The sequence below is a fragment of the Hylobates moloch genome, unplaced genomic scaffold (assembly GCF_009828535.3).
Source record: "Hylobates moloch isolate HMO894 unplaced genomic scaffold, HMol_V3 SCAFFOLD_3, whole genome shotgun sequence".
Taxonomy (NCBI): Eukaryota; Metazoa; Chordata; class Mammalia; order Primates; family Hylobatidae; genus Hylobates; species Hylobates moloch.
Window position 1 is genome coordinate 94,205,611 of NW_026652278.1, and position 20,702 is coordinate 94,226,312.

Sequence of the window (20,702 nt, forward strand, 5' to 3'; positions counted from 1 at the left end):
AGCCCTGTAGTGCAGCCACCTTTTCAATGAAGAGTTCATTTCATATCATTCTTGACACCAGCTAATCTCTGCTTGAGCTTCTTTAATAAAAGGGGAGTTAGGACCTGCTGGACAGCCCTGCACAAGAGGGTCCTGTCTGGTTCTGCTGAGGTCCATGGATTTGGGTTCAAATCCTGGCTCTATCACATAGTATTTTCTTAACCTGTCCAAGCCTTAGTTTTTCAATGTGCAAATGAAGATACATTCTCATTGGACTGTTATAGGGGTCATATGAGATTATATAGCAAAACTCTTAGTATGCTCTCAACGAATGCTAGTCACTTTTTAAAAAGGGAATTCTACTAAGAGACAGGCTGAGTTTGAGCCAAAGTCGGCTTGCTATGATGCCTATTTCCCTATTCTAGTTTGTCCTGATGCCACACAGAACAAGTGTAACTTTTCTTCTCAAGTCAAACCTTCAAATGGATCAAGAGCTGCTATATGTATTCTTAAACTTCTCTTATGTAGGTTACATATACCTAGGTCCTTCAAACATTCTGCACAGGATGTGGTTTTTAGAACCCTTACCTGCTTGTTAACCCACCTCTGGAGATTCTCCAATTTATCAATATTTTTCCAATGCGATGCCTGGAATAGGATTCAATTCTCAAAATACATCAGACAAAAGTTTCCAGTGGGGGTAAAACAAGGAATATACTCTAGTATATCTCTATTTTAACACTTTTAATTACTTGATAACATTTTTACATGAATTACATGCTTATTTTCCTTCTAGAGACGCTAGAAAGATAAACATCTGTAATACAGACTATTTCATTTTTTAAAACGGGGACAGAAACGGTAGGAAAGGGAATGACTTTGGGTCAGGATGACTACATCATAGCCCTAGCTTTGCCATGTACTACCTGAGTGACCGTGGACAAGTTAATTAAGCCCTCTGAGCCTCAATTTTCTCATCAGTAAAAAGAAGAAAATAATAAAACCTACTCCATAGGGTTATCCTGAGGACTATATGAATTAATGCATGCAAATAACTAACATGTGGCTGTACATAGCTAAGGATCCAATAAGTGCTAGTTATCATTATTATTGTTAAAAATTATCTTGATATTTTATCATTGCCAGAAAGAAAGTTTACACAACAATTATTCTAAAGTCAAAGTCACTATATTTGTTAATTTAAAACTCCTTGTTTCTAGCTTCATAGCTTTATAGTTTATAGCTTAGGCATATCACTAATTTATCTATCGAGGTTAGGGTTTACAAGTAGTTTAGCCTGAAGGTTACATTAGGAAGTTTCACTACTCAAAGTTTGGTATACTATGTATACTGACTTTTTTTTTTTTTTTTTTTTTTTTAATGGCTGAGGTGGGTGTTTGGCTGCATCTGATGTAAAAATTTTCCAGGCAAAAATTACTAAGACCATGGAAAATTATTTTTGGGGGTGGACCACAGCCATGTGCAGGTGTTCTTCTGTCTCTAATCTGAGTGGAGGTCTGGTGGCCTTTTCCTCATGATAGCTCAATTCCTACATGTAGAATCAACTAATTATTAACACACATGGTTCTACATAGGGTCATGATAAAAATTTTTTGGGTACCAGTATTTAGCAACAATATAGGTAATTTTAAAGGGTATAATTTTGGATCCTGATTCTCAACATCTTTTAAAAAGTCAGGTAAAAATAAAGTTATGGAGGTTTCCTAAAGTATATTCAGCTCTTCCGTTATTAGATACTCTAAGCAGAGCTTTTCAAACTACTTGTGGTGAACGACCATTTGGCTTTGTTTGGTTCTTTTTTAAATTTCCAATCTACTGTGGACCAGTATTTTATAAAATACAGTAAAATGTCACAAAGTCTTGGTATAATAAATGCTAAATGCTTACTCTCAATTTCTGTACTTATCTCAGGAATGAGTAACACATGGTTTGCAGACTGGTACCAGTCCTGAGATGACACTTTGGGTAGGCTTTGCTCGAAAATATTCTCTTGTTATCAACCAGACCATCAGAGAGCTGTGTACTTAAACTGCATCTATGTGGCCACCCTGGAGCAATGCTTTTCCTAAATCGCACTTTGGTGAACTATGACTGGCTTCTATTGAATAATCTGATTTAAAAAAGAAACCCTATCAAATTCTCTGCTGTGTTATTTTAGGGATATTTCTGAGGATTATATAACCTCTGTTTTACTCTTTTCTCTTTATGTTGTTCCAAGGAATAACGTTTTCTGTGGACTTGGTATCAGGAAGGAAGAATAGTCCTTTTTCTAGCAACTATTTTTTTTTTTTTTTTTTTTTACTTACAGACACCCTGGGTCTTGGTTACTGACTGTCATTTTCTTACTTCCTAAACCTTAGAGCTTAATTTGTGGTCCACTTCCAGCAAATGTATGGCATTTCACAGCATTCATTTTGTCCCCCCCACAATTTACTTCATGTTAGTCTTTCTTAATTTTTCTTACATATTTTTAAATTAAAATTACTTGCTATGTTAAAGGTATACAAGCATCACATTAGATGTTTTAAAAACAAGACAGAAATAAGTATATAATGAGTGGACAGTGCAGAGTACAGTGGGAGCTTTATGTTCCATGATCTGGCCTAAATTTGCATTTGCTTTTGAGCAGTAGCAGCATACAGTCAGCTCCTATTAAGCTCTGGGCCATTGAAATTTACCACTTGATTGAGACTGATTTTTAAATACCAATGCTTAACTTTCAACTTATTTCTAGACCAGTATTTCAATCCTTGTTCTGATTTATACTTTCCAACTTTGTATTATTTATAGATCTGATAAATCTTCCTCTATGACTGTAATATGACAAAATGAATATGACTCATTATATACATGAATCTTCCTGTTAGCTTTATTTTCCTTCCTCTGCCCTGATTTCAACATTTAAAAATCCCTCTTGAATTAGCTATATCTCTATTAACAACTTTAAAATCATCTCTGGTAAGAAGGTAGGTTGTTAAAATATATTATTATTGATAAAAATTGTTCAATAGCATAGGAGCTAAGAAATAGGATATTGTGGCAGGCTGCAAAAGACAACCTCTACTTTTTAGAAACAATAATCAATGTGTGAAAATAAATGTTTTGGTAAGGATCTTGGTTTGAGCATTTTCAAGTGGTAACTTCAGTACATTTAACACTGAGGGTTAGCTTTAATGAGCAATACAGTAAAACTTCTAGAAACGCAGTTCCAAAATAAAACATAAATATCACCAACTACGCTTTACAAAGCTATCCAACTATACTTTTTTTGTAGGAAGATGTTTGTAAAATGTAAATGTCAATACATAATTTTCACAAAATAAGCAATGTGTGAAAACCCATAATTTCCCATTCATGGTTAATATTTTTTCATTAAAATTATTTAAATCTAAAATAACATATCAAAATTTATCAGGAGATGAACAGATTTCATATGGCATCGTGGGATGCTAGCAAGTTTTCCTTTTGCGCTTTTGTTCAAGCAGAGTCTCCAAAGAAATGCAAATATAGCTCTCTGTTTACTCTGAGTTCCTAAAATAGATACAACACTTTCATCACATAATAGTATTAACCTTGTAAGTAATAATTTAGAGAATGACATGGAATAGACAGGTGAAGATGGTGGGTGAGCACATTTTTCTTTTAGATTCTCATCAATGCTGTAATCCTTTCACCCCCTCTCATTGCCTCTATATCATCTCTCCAATATTTTCTAATCTTGAGTTCCATTTCAACTTTTCTCAAATAAAGGATATCTTCACTTCCCTATTCTCTTGTGCAAATCGTATCTCTATACTCTTTTTTCCATTCCCCTGTTAATTGTGCAAAGGAGGCAATGACATTTACATTCATCAGAAAGCTAATATGTTTTCAGGTTGTACTTACTACAACATGCTATATTATCTTCTGATTAGGAAATCTGGAGTATGTCATGCTATATTAATTCGATATACTTTAGTCAAAGGTTAAGACTCTAATAAAACATAAAATAAACATAAAATTTCTCCCAATTAGTGTATGCCAAAAGAAATGCAAGGAGTTTCTGATCATGTACGTAGATTACATGTTATGATATTTATTTATTACCACATATGCTATGATAATCAGGGTGTAGAAAGAAAAAAAATATTTACCACTGTGAATTCTTAAGTGCTCTTTTAGGTGATGTTTGTATTTGAAAGCTTTTCCACACTCAGTGCACTTGAATTTACGATTACACCCAGACTGCGTCACATGTCTCTGTAAGAAAAGAATTGGTATTTTATTTGTAAGCAAAAGATCTTTAGACTAAAGAACATCCAATCTGCTAAGAGTAACATTTTGGTGAGCCTGATGGTTGTTTTGTTCGTTTTTTAAAGACCTCAAATTGCAGCAGTCACAAAAATCTAACTCTTGAAATTATTAGCAGTTGTACCAGTCACAAAAATGTAACTCTTGAAATTATTACCAAAAAGGATAGTGATAGTGGGGACAGAATTTGATACAGAAAAATATCAACTTTCTAAATTATCAGAGTTCATCCTTTATTAAACAATATTCAAAATTAGCAAAAATAAAGTAATATATACTTTGCTAGGAACTAGAGGTTAACTTGTTTGAATTCCAATTTATAGATATAGAAACCGCATCCACAAATACTGAATAACCTGTCTAAAGCTCATTCAATAGAACAAGGTCCTGAATAGAAGAAAAGACAGGCTTTTTCCTGTACTTTATCCTGTCTCTTCTATTTGATATTTCCAAAATGTACTTTAATCTGATGATTAAAAAAATACTTCCAGTTTTTTCAGCCAAATGTGGATTATTATAATAGCTTTCTGTATGGCTTATCAAATTCCCATTTTCACATATTTCAAATGTATTCTTCATACTTAGATTAATCTTACAAAAGCACTGCTTGAATTGCATTCTATCAACTCCGGCTCATAAACCTCTGAAGGATCCCCACTAACCCCTCAATAAAGATTCCGAGTCTACAGATTCCAAGATTATAGTCCCTGAGTTTCCAAGATGATTCTTCACCAGTTTTTTATGACAAGTCTATGCCTCAGTCATTTAGCGAGCCATGGTTTTCTGCACACACATTGCTCCTCTTTATCTTTTGGCTTTGGTTTACATAATTCCTTACTCCTTCACTGTGTTTTCCCATAATTTTGACTACTAAGATTCTACCCAGCCTTTAATGGCTTAACTCAACTACTGCTTCATGCTCTTCCAACTGGAATCTCCCTTCCTTTGCCTTTTATACAGGAAGGAAAGAGAATTAGTACTTACTCTGAATCAGGTCCTACTTCATTAAAACCCATGACTTAAAATACCAAATATATGGTGATAACTCCCAAATTTGTATCTCTAAACCTCTCCCCTTAACTCCAGACTTTTACAACCAACTGCTTCTTCGATATTGCCAGTTGGAAGGTGATAGAGATCTGAAACTTAACATGATTAACACCAAACCCTTAATTTCCCTCCTGCAAGCCAGCTCCGTCTTTAGTATTTCCTATCTCTGTGAATAGCACTCTCGTTTATTCGGTTATAGCTTAGGCCTTAAACTTTGGAGTTATTCTTGATTACCCTCTTACTCGTGTACCCTCACCCAATCCATCAGCATGCATATGAACATATTCTGAAGCCAATAATCTTATTTATCTGTCTGCCACCAAAACCTCTGGCCTAGATTACAGCAAAAGCCTCTAAATGTTCTCCCTGCTTCCGTTCTTGTCTCTCTTACCTATCATCCAACAGTCAGTGTTCCCCTAAAAATAAAAATTAAAAATTCCAGGATCATTGACAGGCATCCCCACTGCACTTTAGAATACAATGCAAAATCTTTATCTTGGCCTACAAAAGGGCCTATGATATGTAGCCCCCAACACCTCTCTGGCCTTACCTTTCTCCCTTTCACACTGGCCTCTGCTGGTCTCAGGGTGTGCCCGGCGGGTTCTGGCCTCAAGGCTTTCTTATGTTTCACTGTTTCCTCTGACTGGAATGCCCTTCTCCAATATTCCATGACTGGCTCCTTCACTGTATTCATATATCCCATTCTCAGAAAAGTCTCCCTTCTCTGTGAAACCTAGCAGCTTTCATCACTTTCTATCCTCTTATCCTGCTGTATTTTTCTTCATAGTACATATTATTTTATTTCTGTTTTATATAATCTACTAATGTATGGTCCCTACTATCAGGGACTTTCTTTTTCACTACTGTGCCTTTAACACCCAGAAGAGGGCCTCACATATAAAAGAAACACAAATGTTTGTTGAATAAACAAGTTAGTAAGACTTGAAAATGCTTATTTGTTAGTCACAGTATGATTCTCAAGGGCCAGCAAAATATACATTCTACCTTTTAGTTTGCTGCCCTGCAAACTAAATTGTTTCCAAGACTTCCCAGTTATATTTCCTCACATTACTGGTCCCCATATTTATCACAGCTCCTTCCTGACCTTAGTCTGACCCACGGTTTATATGTAAATCCTACTACATTAGCACCCACTGGAAAAATCTTCATAGAATTGGTTTTCATGCTCATCAAAGATTTTGGAGTTTGTTTTTATAATGGCATCTTCTGCTTTCACCACCAGTTCAATCTGTCCTCTCCTTTCACGATGGCCCTTGGAGTAGAGGGAATATGGTGGCAGCAGCTGCAGGATGGGTCTGCTTCCTGAATGTCACGTGAGTAGGCTCTTTCCCAAGCCTTGTCTACACTGTCACCACATCACAGTGCTAAGGTATAAAACATACTCTTCTGCTGGTCTGTCTCTAATAAGACTCATTAATAGGGGCACTTGGAAGGAGATGGCATTTGCCCTCCGTCGTCCCTTCTCTGTATTAATTTCGTCCTTCTCTTGGAGCTCTCACCTGTTTCAAGTGCTCCTTCATGGGCTTATCGACCATTAACCCATAAAATCTTGGTTCTATTCTCCCTGATTGCCACCCTCTTCTTATTATCTTGTTATTTCATGAGTACTGTTGCCAAAGTACTAAGGAAATGGGTTGACTCTGCTCAGTCATTCTTTTTCTGTTACAATATTTTGTTGTTGTTTGTTTGGCCTAGCCATCACCTTAGCAAATGGTCTAATTTGTTCTCTATGGGATATGTGACACATATTAGGTACATCCATAGGGCAGAGTTCAGGTATGTAAATATCCATCATTCTTTGATGTAAGAAACTGGAAATGTGGCCTAACCCCAACATGTACCCTCACAAACCCTGTGTGGTTGAAAATTTATTTAATTTTTAAAGTTAGAATTAAGGCAATATTAATTTCATTGTTGATGGTTGATAGCTGAGGACTTTGTAAAAGAAGAACAACTGATAAAAGCTTTTTTGACTTTAATCCTAAATATAGAACCGGCAATTTAAATGTAACTTTTAGTTACAAAACAGTCTTGGTTTATACTTCTGAAAACTGGGGCACAGTGACATAGAAGCAGAATAAACCATACAAAAATTGAGTCTTCAGAATAAAAAAATCTAAACTTTAGATTTTTAGAGGAGGCAACTCCCTTTACTATGGGGGAAAAAACCACGTAGCTTATACTGAGAATAAATAGTAACTGGTTCAAAGAAAATTAAACTTTTTAATTTGACTTTCTTGTCAATTTGGTTAGTATAATGTGGTTTATATAGTCAGTATTTATTTTTCCTACACTGAACATTTTAATAGAATGCAATTTAACACCTTCTAAACTTGAAGAATTATCTGTTACGACATAAGCAAAATAATTAAGTCAAGATGGAAAGGGTCTTACCTGAAAAAAAAAAGTTACCTCTAAAGTAACATTCATATGTGGTTTTTAATCTCAGGAATGACTAGGTAACTCAAATAAATAATCATTTTCACTTTTATAAGGCTGCAGATATGGCACTGTTTAGTACATTCTTTTAACTTTTAAATATATTAAAACCCTTGCCTTCCATTGAGGGCTGAGTTGTCAAAATCTGGAAAGTTAGTGAACTCTCAGTCATTGCACTTACTTGATCTCTTCCTGATTTATGTGATGTCATGTGACGTTCAAGTTGGGTTCTGTATGCAAAGGTGTAACTGCACAGGGAGCAACTAAAGTTATCTTCATTCTTTTCATGACGATATTTAATGTGTTCTTTCAGAGAGGTAAAGCGTTTATAGCCTCTATCACAATATGGACAGGTGAGTAATTGTGAAAATGCATCTGGTGTTCCTGTAAAAGAAAGATCATTTATTTTAAACTTAAAACATTCAGAAAATATTACCAAAGTTTCCACTGAGTCCCTATGCTATGTTCCAGATATCGTGCTACCCACTTTATATTTGATCCTCAAAACAATACAATGATACTCATCTCTATTTTATAAGAGAGAGAACAGTGGTGCCCAGGAAGGTTAAATAACTTAAAAGAAAAGTCACAGAGCCAGACAATGATGAAGTCAGGGTTCAAATACGGGCTGTCTGACCTTCAAGTCCCATCTTTTTCCCTAAACCATATTTCTTCCCTTTTGTCATGTGATTAGCTAGAAAAGAAAACAAAAGTAAAATTAGAATGTAGGTTGCCTTTGTAAGTGTATACAGATTAAAGGGGAATTGTGCTCTACAACAGAGTCTATTGGTAACAATGGTATGTATCATTATTTATTTAATGTTTATTCCTCTGATTTTGAAAATGAAACTACCAAGTCATTATCATCAAAGAGTAAACAGTACACACACTATGTTTCCAAGAGTCCCTTGCAGGTAGGTGTGGCCATAGGACTGAGTTCAGACCAAAAAGACAGTGTGTAAGGTGGGGAAGGAAAGACTGATGGGGGCCAGATCTAGACCTGTTACATAAACACATCCAATGCATGACCCTGCTTGTAATTTCCCCTACTGAAATACACTGGCAAATCTGCTATATAACTGTATATGTATGAATATATATAGCTTTTAGAAAACAAAGGCATTATGAATAAATTAGTTTACCGAATGGACTTTATTTTTACACTTGGAGCTGTCTAAGCCTGACAATCCTAAAATGTAATATTTTGCCAATTAATATGATTTAACGAAGAGTAGTTTTCCATATTTGACATTTCTTCAATGAAATAAGTTAAGTAATATCTTTTTGTAAATATCATCTCTATTTTCATTTTGAATTCGCTATAGAAAAACAAACCACCAAAGATAATTTCATAAAATCTCCAAGTGCTTTCTAAACATATATTCCTTTATTCAAGTCCATATAAATCAAATGTCTTGGTCAAAGACCAGACTGCAAATAATAGACTGAGCACCTGAATGTTAAATAGTTGGTCAAATATGTTGAGAGAGGGGCTTCAAGATGGCCGAATAGAGGCATCTGGTACTCACCTCCTCTACAAGGAAAAACCAAAATAATGAGGTGATAATCACACTTCACATAGATCATCTAAGAGAGAAAACTGGAATTCAACAGAAAAGTAACAGGAAACACCTCAAGTAAGGAAGAAGGAAGTGAAGCAACCTGCAAAGGCTCTCCAATGCAGGGAAAGAGTAAGTGAGAGACCCCCAGGGGTCCACATTCCCACCATGGACTCCTGCAGTCTTAGCCATGGGAGAACCCCTGGACCATCGTGGGCTCTGAGACTAACACGGGAGGTACGTGGAGACCACATGACAATGCTGCTCCAGAGAGGGAGCTTATGCTGAATCTGTACACTCCCTGAGTTCTAAGTAGCTACAGCACAGCACTATCTTGAGAGCCCAACCCCCAACAGACTACATCCTGTTGAGCCCCACTGACATACCTCCCTTCACAGTCACCACTGATGCTGGCTGTGGCTGCTAAGGCTGAAGTGCAAGCCATTGGCAGTGACCATACCTCCCCCCAGCAGAGGAGCTGCACACATTTTTACACACCCCAAGGACAGACTCCCCAACAGACTGCTGCCACTGTGGGCTTCCACTACTGGGGACAAAGTGCTAGCCATTGGCAGTGACCCCAATTTCCTCAGCAGCTGAGCTGCTGTGCATTTATAAGGGACCTGAGGACAGGCTACCCCATCCACAGCTGCTGTCTGGGGCTAAAGCACACATTTCCCAGCTCCCTCCCTATGGCTGCTGCCACCGAGAGCAACCTTGCCCTCCCCAGTAAGAAGGCCACAGTGCAACCACTGATGTCCTTACCTGAGCACTCTGCTGGTGGCCTGGGATCATCCTGCCCCTGCCATGATAGCCAATGCCTACATACACCACCAAGGGGCCTGAGGACAGGTCCATCTGGCCCAGCTTACCTCCTCCCCAGTTTCTCAGCATGCTTGCTATTCAGGGACGTGGGGATGACCCAGCCCAGTCCAACACTGTTGTCACCTGAACGCTCCTCCTGGAGGCCTGAGGTTGGGTCCACCCAACCTGCTACTATCACCATAGCTGGCACCCTCCTGCATGCACCACCGGTAGGCCTGGGGACTGACTCACCCAGCCCATTGCAGTCACTGCCAACACCAGCGTGAATCACTAGGGAACCAGAGGGTGTCCTGCCACTGCTACTGCCATTGCCCAAGTGACATCCACTGCCCAGGAGCCTGAGAACCTGCCCACCTGCCCAGCTTACCACTGCCACTACGAGCACCCAAGCAAGCCACCTGGAGGTCCAAGGATCAGCCCAACTGGACCTGCTAACACAAGGTGTCAATGTGCCACCCTGTGGTTTAAGGACAGGTACTGTAAGCCCATTACTACCACCACTAGGGCCCAAGGAATGGTCCACCTGGCATCCCTGTCCCAGCCAAACTTCACCTCCACTAACAATTGCACCTAAGCCAACGAGGAAATCACAGACCCTACTCACACTATTTATAACCAAAGATATCATACAGAAATTACACTACCACATGTACCCAGAATCAAAGCCAAAGTGCCCTACTCAACCAACGAAAGCAAATCCAAAAAACCAGAATAATTGACCATTACAAAAGATGTGTAGATATCAACGTAAGAACACAAGAAACATGAAAAAGGAAGGAAATATGACACCTCCAAAAAATACAATAATTATCCAGCAACAGATTCCAATCAAAATAAATTTACGAAATCCTGGAAAATGATTCAAAATAATGATCTTATAAAAGCTAAGTGAGATACAAGAAAACACAGAAAAGCAACACAAAGGAACCAGAAAAACAAATCAAGATATGAATGAGAAATTTACCGAAGAGATAAGTATCATAAAAAAGAACTAAACAAATTCTGGAATTGAAGAATTCACTGAATCAAAGACGAAGGATAACTGAAAGCTTCAGCAATAGACTAGGTCAAGCAGAAGAAGAATTTTAGAACTTGAAGACAGGTCTTTTAAAATAACCTAGTAAGAGAAAAAAGAATAAAAAAACAATGAACAAAGCCTGTGTGACATATAAGAAACTATAAAGTAACCAAATATTTGAATTTTTGATGTGTTATAAGGCAAAGAGGAAAAAAAAGGGATAGAAAACCTATTTAATGAAATAATACCCAAAAATTTCCCAAGTCTAGCAAAGGATTTAGATATCCAGATACAGAAAGCTCAGTGAATCCCCAAATAGATACAATTCAAAAAGATCTTCTCCATGGTACATTATATTCACTGTCAAAAGTAAAAGACAGAGATATTCTAAAAACAACAAGAGAAAAGTGTCCAATTACTTGTAAGGGAACCTCTATACGACTAATAGCAGTTTATCAGCAGAAACTTTATAGGCAAGGAGAGAAAGAAATGATATATTTATTCAAAGTATTGAAAGAAAAAAACCCTGCCAGCTAAGAATATCATACCCAGAAAAATTATCCTTCATAAATGAAAGAGAAATAAAGTCTTTCCTAAACAAGTAAAAGTTGAGAGCATTCATGACCACTAGATTGGCCCTAAGAAATGTTTAAGGGAGTCTTATCCCTGGAAGTGACAGGAAAATATCTACCACAATGAAAACACATGAAAATATAAAACCCACTGGTAGAGCAAGTACAAATAAGAAAGAGAAAGAACTCAAATGTTACCACTACAGAAAACTACCAAACCACACTAAAAATCAGCAAGAAAGAAAGGAACAAATAATACACAAAACAACCAGAAATCAAAATGACAGAAATAGGCTCTAACATATCAATAATAATAACCTAAATAGATTAAACTTTCCACTTAAAAGATACAGATGGGCTGAATGGATAAAAACTATGACCCAGCTATGTGCTGCCTACAAGAAATTCATCTCACCTGTAAAGATCCATACAGATTGAAAGTAAAGGGACAGAAAAAGATGTCCATGCAAATGGAAACCATAGTGAGCAGGAGTAGCTATAATGAGATAAACTCTTAAATCCCGTAAATAAAATAGTACAAGCGGACAAAGAAGGTCATTAAATAATGACAAAGGAATCAATTCAGTAAGAGGATATAACAATTCTTAACATATATGCACCCAAGACTGGAGCACCTGGTTATATAAAGGAAATATTATTAGATCTAAAGGGAGAGACAGATTCTAATACAGTAATAGTTAGGGACTTCAACACCCCTATCAGCATTAGACAGATCATGTAGAAAGACACTTAACAAAGAAACACTGAATTTAAACTGCATTTTATACCAAATGGATGTGAGACATTTACAGAATATTTTAACCAACTACTAAAGGACTACATATTCTTCTCATCAACACACAGAACATACTCTAGGATAGACTGTATGTTGGGACCCATGACAAATCTCAAACAAATTTTTAAAAATCAAAATCATATCAAGTATCTTTTAGACCACAAAGTAATACAACTATAGATTTTAATAATAAGAGGAACTTTGGAAACTCTACACACACATGAAAATTAAACAACATGCTTCTGAATAACCACTGGGTCAAGGAAGAAATAAGGAGGAAAATTTAAAATTTCTTTAAATGAAATTAAAATTAAAATTTCTTTAAATGAAAATGAAAATCAAAACAGAACATACCAAAACCTATGAAATATAGAAAAAGCACTACTAAGAGGAAGTATATAGCAATAAATACCTACATCAAAAAACAGAAACATTTCAAATAAATAATCTAACAATGTGCCTCAAGAACCTAGAAAAGCAAGAACAAAGCAAACCCTAAATTAGGATTTAAGAAGGAAAGAAATAATAACTATCAGAACAAAATAAATGAAATGAAGACTAAAAAACAACACAAATAACAAAACAAAAAGTTGGTTTTTTTTGAAACGGTAACAAAACTGATAAACCACTAGCTAGACTAAGAAAAGAACAGAGAAGATGCAAATAAAAAATGAAAAAGAAGACTTACAAATGATACCACAGAAATACAAAAGAGACAATTATGAACAACTATACATGAAAAAACTGAAAAACCTAGAGGATATGGATAAATTCCTGGACACAGCCTACCAAGATTAAATTAGAAAGAAATAGAAAACCTGAACAGACCAATAATGAGTAATGAGATTGAATCCATAATGAATATTTCAAGTCCAGGACTGAAAGGGTTCACTGCTGAATTCTACCAAACTATCAAAGAAGAGCTAACACTAGTTCTCTTCAAACTATTCCAAAAAATTGAAGAGGAGGGAATTCTCCCTACTTCATTCTATAAGTTCATCACTATCTTGATACCAGAACCAGAGAAAGATGAAACAAAAAAAGGAAAACTATCCAGGTCAATATCCCTGATGACAATAGACACAAAATCCTCAACAAAATATTCACAAACTAAATCTAACAGCACGTCAAAAAGATAATGCAATATGATCAAGTGGGATTTATCCCAGGGATGCAAAGATGGTTCACCTCCATATAATAAAGGCCATGTATGACAGAACCACAGCATACTGCATGGAACAAGCTGACAGACTTCCCTCTAAGAAGTGTAATCAGAAAAGGATTTCTACTCCTTCACCACTCCTATTCAACATAGTATTGGAAGTCCTAGCCAGAGAAATTGGGCAAGAGAAAGAAATAAAAGCCATCCAATTTGGAAAAGAAGTCAAATAGTCTCTCTTTGCAGACTATATGATCTAATATCTAGAAAAACCTAAAGACACGACCAAAAAACTCCGCAATCTGCTAAATAAACTGAAAGTTGCAGGATACAAAAATCAACATAAAAATGAGCAGTGTTTCCGTACACCAATAATCAACTAGACAAGAAATAAATCAAGAAGACCATCTCATTTATAGTAGCTACAGAAAAGTAAAATACCTAGGGATAAATTTACCGAAGGAGGTGAAAGACCTCTCCAAGGAAAACTACAAAATATTGATGAAAGAAATTGGAGAAGACACAAGTAAATGGAAAGACATCCCATGCTCATGGATCAGAAGAATTAACGTCATTAAAATGATCATATTGCCCAGAGCAATCTACAGATTCAATCCAATCCCTATCAAAATATCTATGTCATTTTTCACAGAAGCAGAAAAAACAATCCTTTTATGGAACCACAAAAGACCAATATAGCCAAAGCAATCCTGGGCAAAAAGAACAAAGCTGGAGACATCGCACTACCTGACTTCAAAATATAATAGAAGGTACAGTAAGCAAAACAGCATGGCATTAGTATAAAACAGACACACAAACCAGTGGAATAGAATAGAGAACCCAGAATTAAATCCACATTATGAACAGCCATTTGATTTCGACAAGGCACCAAAAACATACACCAGGAAAAGGACACACTCTCCAATAAATGGTGCTGGGAAAACTGAATATTAACATGCAAAGAATGAAACTGGACTCCTATCTCTCACCACATACAAAAATCAACTCAAGATCAATGAAAGACTTAAACATAAGACACAACACCATAAAACTACTAGAAGAAAACATACAGAAAACACTCAGGACATTGGGGTAGGCAAAGACTTTATTGCTAAGACCTCCAAAGCACAGGTAGCAAAAACAAAAATAGACAAATGTGACTATATTAAACTAAAAAGCTTTTGCATAGCAAAGGAAACAACAGAGTGAATATCTGCAAACTACTCTTCTGACAAGGGACTAATATGAAGAATATACAAACTATTCAACAGATTTAAAAAACCCAAATAATCCTATTGAAAAGTGGGCAAAGGACATGAATAAACGTTTCCTAAAAGAAGACATAAAAATGGCCACAGATATACAAAAAAATGCTCACTATCACTAATCAATAGAGAAATGCAAATCAAAATCACAATAATATATCATTTCATCCCAGTTAGAATTGCTATTAAAGACAAAAACTAATGAATGCTGGTGAGGACGTGGAGAAAAGGGAACTCTCATACATTCTTGGTGGGAATGAAAATTAGGACAGCCACTGTGAAAATACTATGGAGATTTCTCAAAAAAACTAAAAATAGAACTAATATATGATCCAGCAATTCCACTACTGGGTATTTATCCAAAGGAAGTCAGTATATCAAAGAGATGACTGGATCTTCATGCTTGTTACAGTACTATTCACAATAGCAAAGATATGGAATCAACCTCAGTGTACATCAATGGATGAAGAAAATGTGGCATATACACACAAATGAATACTATTTGGTTATAAAAAGGGATAAATATGTAAACAAATGTCGCTGATATGACAGAATACTTCAAAATGCTTTATTAGCATTTAATTAAATTACATTAAATATCTGAAAGTAATGAATAACAAAATCAACAACTTATTCTATAATTCAAACTAATTCAGAACGGTAGTTCCTCAATTTTTAGATTGTACTGTGTGGACTTGACAAACTTTAAAAGGTTTAACCTTTATTAGAACTACATAATGGATCATTTCTTTAGGTTTCATTGTTTCTTTTCAGTGAGGCTTTTTGAAAGCCTTTTGTCACATAAAAATTTTACATAAATACATATATATTTTTAAATTTTGTATTTCCTTTTCATTTCTTTGATAACCTAGTTTCTTCTGGTGAAACGATAACATAGTCTTTTCCTCCCAAATTGTAACACAGCCTATTTCTTCTCAGGAGAGTCTGAACACATTTTTATTGCACTGTACATTTTATTGTACACTGACTATTCACATCAGAGTGGACTAAGGCAGATTCAGAAAAACCACTGTTTCCAAATTAGTATGTTCTGGTATAAAGCAGACAACCATATTTTTATTTGTTAAAAGAATAGTGGGAAAGAATCCAAAGGGCAGTAAAGGTTATTCTAGTTCTCACTTCTACTGCCTACTACCATGTAAGTAAATGGAATTTGATGTCCAGACACTGTTCTAAGCATTTCACATGCAGTGGCATTACTACCACAATACATGAGCAGCTAATAATTTATTACTGCGTGTTCATCATAGTGTTCCATTAATAAAACAGATTACTCTCTATAGGCACCTGTAATAAAGTTTGGTCTTCAAGAACGTTCCCTATAGTAGAGCAGGTTCCCATAGTAGAATGGTAGAAACAAGAATCCTTTAAAGAGGGAAAGAAACACAACTGTTAAGATCCATTTACCATTTTCATCATGACCACTGGCTTCTGGTGTGCCCTGCCTCTGGTCCTCTTCAGGTGCCTCAGGAAAAATGACAGCAGTGTCTTGTTGTTGTAGAAACTCTTCAACATTAGGATCATGGTTTTGCTCATTTTCTGCATCTGACTCGCATTCATCATCTTTTACTAAAAAAAAATGCATACTTTTAAGACAGCAATCTCACCACTAAGTTAATTACAAAGGTTTTCTAAATAATAAGTTATTTATCTTGAGAGAACATATGATTGTTCTTGAATCTGCAGAAAATATTTCTTGGAAATTAAAAATGAATTCCACTCATTTTGTTGTAATCTATTAAGATACATCTTTGCTTTATAAGTTTAAAGTGTTACAAATGTGTGAAATTCTCACAGTATCCCTTTTAAATGTTAAAGTCATACTTCCATTGCATTTTACTAATAAAACAGAGAAGGCAATATAGTTGACTGAACTCTTTCTCAATTAATGATAAAGCAAGAAAAAAACTTTAGTTCTCAAAGGTCACCTTCTTAGCAACCTATCATATCATAATATTTATTTAAAGTTGGACAATAGACAGCCCCTTATCTGTGGCTTCATTTTCCATGGTTTCAGTTACCTGTGGTCAACTACAATCTGAAATCAGGTGAACACAGTACAAGAATAATAATTTGAGAGTGAGCGAGGGAGACCACATTCACATAACTTTATTATAGCATACTGTTATAACCGTATTTTATTATAGTTTTTGTTGCAACTCTGTATAAAATTTATAAATTAAACTTTATCATAGGTATGTATAGGAAACAGTATAGTATATATAAGTATTTATTTCAGACACTCAATGGGGGGTTGTGGAATTTATCCCCCACAGATAATGGGGGGGGGGAGCTGCACTTTAAATCTGAATCATTCTCATATAAACCACTCTGACGTTCAGTTCAGTTATATGATTTCTCAGAAAATAGTTTTTAATAATTATCTATAGTTAGAAGGATTTCTAATAAGCATCAAAGGGTATCAAATCTATGAAAATTGTTTCTTAGCTACACTAGTATTCATATAAAACAAGGCTATTCTTTCTCTATTTCTGCCTCGGTAAATGTTAACTGTGGGATTAAGGCAGAGGCAACTTTTCTTGAATTAGAAAGGCTTATGCTTTGAGAAGGTAGCCCAGAGTGCTGCCAAGTTTCTAAAGCAGTATTGCTGCACTATGGTTTTCCTCCATTTCCTCCACTGGCTCCAGAGGAGGGCCTCTACTCCATGCTGGTAACTGCAATGCCTTAGTATGGCTCCCGAATGCCTCAGGGATGACTTCTTTATAGACTCTGACTGAACTGTCAGGTCTAAATTTTAAAACAGCATTTCCCAGCAGGCTGAAGTTTGGCCAAATTAAAATGGGGATGTATGGGCATCTGTTTGTTTGATGGTTATTAAAACAATCTTGCTACATCTCCTGCACCGTAGTGGTAACCGAACTCATCAGGGTGACTGCTGTTTAAAACTTGAGAACTAATGACAGTAACAAATGGTGATCCTAATTTTTTTCCCCACTTTTCAATAGCTATCAATTATTTAGCATTTGCTATATACTAAGAACTGCATTATTTAGTTCATGTCAGTAGTTACCAAACTGGGATTATTGGATCCAGAGGTAAGTGAAGACTTTTAAAAGGTAAGCTGGACTGTTGGTTTTAAAGGAATCAACTCCCAGATCCTCAACTTCCATGTAAACTATTTTCTAGCATCCTTGAAAATTCTTCTCCCTGCTCTCCCTTTTACACAGTATACCTTGTTCTCTCTTTCTTAAAAGAAAAAAAGAGAAAAGGCATATTCCTCTATCCATCCATGACATGATTATGGTACACTGCTTGGAGTGTAAAGTCCTCCAGGGTGCCAAAGGAGTAAAGTTCAAAATACTGATTAGAGAAAGCCTTCTTTACTGACAAATCAAGGCAACATAGAATCACTATAGGTTTTCTGGTCTTTCCTGTTTACATGAATTTCTTTTTTTTTTTTTTTTTGAGACAGAGTCTCGCTCTGTCACCCAGGCTGGAGTGCAGTGGCGCGATCTCGGCTCACTGAAAGCTCCGCCTCCCAGGTTCACGCCATTCTCCTGCCTCAGCCTCTCCGAGTAGCTGGGACTACAGGCGCCCGCCACCACGCCCGGCTAATTTTTTGTATTTTTTTTTTAGTAGAGATGGGGTCTCACCATGGTCTCGATCTCCTGACCTCGTGATCCGCCCGCCTCGGCCTCCCAAAGTGCTGGGATTACAAGCGTGAGCCACCGCGCCCGGCCCTTTCCTGTTTACATGAATTTCTATTAGGCATAAAGCACAACTGAAATGGGGGTATGCTGGTCCTGGTTGGGAAGCTGAAATTAACTATATAATATGGCCAGAGGGAGTGAGGGTAATTTTCCCTTAATGACCTCCCTAACTATTATTTAAAAATTCATTGCTTTTCAGGAGACTGATAAGAGTAAAGCAAATAATATTCTCAAACATCATTCCTGGGATTTGTCATTAGGTAGAACAATAAGCATTTCTGAAGGGCTAAAGCAGAACAAATCAGTGGCATTCTTTTCAAAGCAACTTCAATTTTTCAATTTAAACTAGATAAAAGTCAAAAATGAAATTAATATTTTATGTGATATCTTACAGATTCCATGTAGAGTTGCTAAGATAGTTAAAATTATTTTTATCAAATTATATTATAAAATATTTATTTCAATTAAGCAATCTCCATCTTATATTTTCTATATCCTAATAAAAATTATAAGTGTGCTAGCTGTTGGAATAATAAGTTTTTAAATAGTATACACTTTTCAGAATTGCATGATCTGTATTTTATATATGAATTTTGCTACTTCAATAAATTCTAGCTTTCCTATACATTGATCAGGTCTAAATGTACACATTTGGAGATAAAGATTTTTTTAACATACAAATTAGATTAGATCTACATAATCTTAATCTTGACTTTACTACTTAGTATTATTATAAGATGTATTTACTTATACTTTATGTTTTCTTCATTATTAATAATTTCTTTTTTTTTTTTGAGACTGAGTTTCACTCTTGTCGCCCAGGCCGGAGTGCAATGGCGTGATCTTGGCTCACTGCAACCTCCACCTCCTGGGTCCAAGTGATTCTCCCGCCTCAGCCTCCCGAGTAGCTGGGATTACAAGCATGCACCACCACGCCTGGTTAACTTTTGTATTTTAAATATATCCTTCATACATTTCCTTATTGATGAGATTTTATAGAATTCCTCAAAATACGTATTGACACACTGAGTTCAAAAAATGAAAAAATGCTTTTTTTCCTGACAGAAAGTAAGTCTGACTTGGCTGGCTGCTGTGATGTTGATAACTGGCTTTGCTGGGTAGGTTATTGGAAATTTTCCAGAAATTGGGTGAGCCAATAAGGTATTGCTCAAAATACAGTTCATGTAATAAGTGTTTTTCATGAAAAATATACTGATAAAAGATACTGAAATTAACCATATTTCAGTTTCCTCAATCATTTCTGAATACATTAAACAAAGTGACTGTGAGAAAAAAAAAATTTAAAGCCCAAACAGTATCATTAGTCCTTTGATAAATAACTATTGGTAAAGTCTTTCTGGTATATGTCCCAGAAAATGAGGGAATAGATGATTGTAATGACTGGGAAACAAATCTTTTTGCAAATTAGATGGCTTTAAATTTTTGTTTTCAACGAAATTGAAGAAATACTTAAAGTATAAGCTCTTTGTCAGATGAGTAGGTTGCAAAAATTTTCTCCCATTCTGTAGGTTGCCTGTTCACTCTGATGGTAGTTTCTTTTGCTGTGCAGAAGCTCTTTAGTTTAATGAGATCCCATTTGTCAATTTTGGCTTTTGTTGCCATTGCTTTTGGTGTTTTAGACATGAAGTCTTTGCCCACGCCTATGGCCTGAATGGTATTGCCTAGGTTTTCTTGTAGGATTTTAATGGTTTTAGGTCTAACATTTAAGTCTTTATATCCAGAATCTACAATGAACTCAAACAAATTTACAAGAAAAAAACAAACAACCCCATCAAAAAGTGGGCAAAGGACATGAACAGACACTTCTCAAAAGAAGACATTTATGCAGCCAGAAAACACATGAAGAAATGCTCATCATCACTGGCCATCAGAGAAATGCAAATCAAAACCACAGTGAGATACCATCTCACACCAGTTAGAATGGCCATCATTAAAATATCAGGAAACAACAGGTGCTGGAGAGGATGTGGAGAAATAGGAACACTTTTACACTGT

At 35.9% G+C, this 20,702-nt stretch overlaps 1 protein-coding gene across 10 annotated transcripts in view; it reads right to left on the reverse strand.

The window, feature by feature from the left end:
• The window catches only part of ZEB1 (zinc finger E-box binding homeobox 1), a 210,379-nt gene that overhangs the window by 16,861 nt on the left and 172,816 nt on the right, over positions 1-20,702 (reverse strand). For all 10 annotated transcript variants that reach the window (XM_032144061.2, XM_032144043.2, XM_032144034.2 and 7 more), the window contains 3 exons: positions 16,423-16,584; positions 7,982-8,184; positions 4,134-4,239 (listed from right to left, as the gene is read on the reverse strand). In XM_032144061.2, coding sequence (XP_031999952.1) covers positions 4,134-4,239; positions 7,982-8,184; positions 16,423-16,584 — 471 coding nt within the window. The remainder of the gene's footprint in view (positions 1-4,133; positions 4,240-7,981; positions 8,185-16,422; positions 16,585-20,702) is intronic.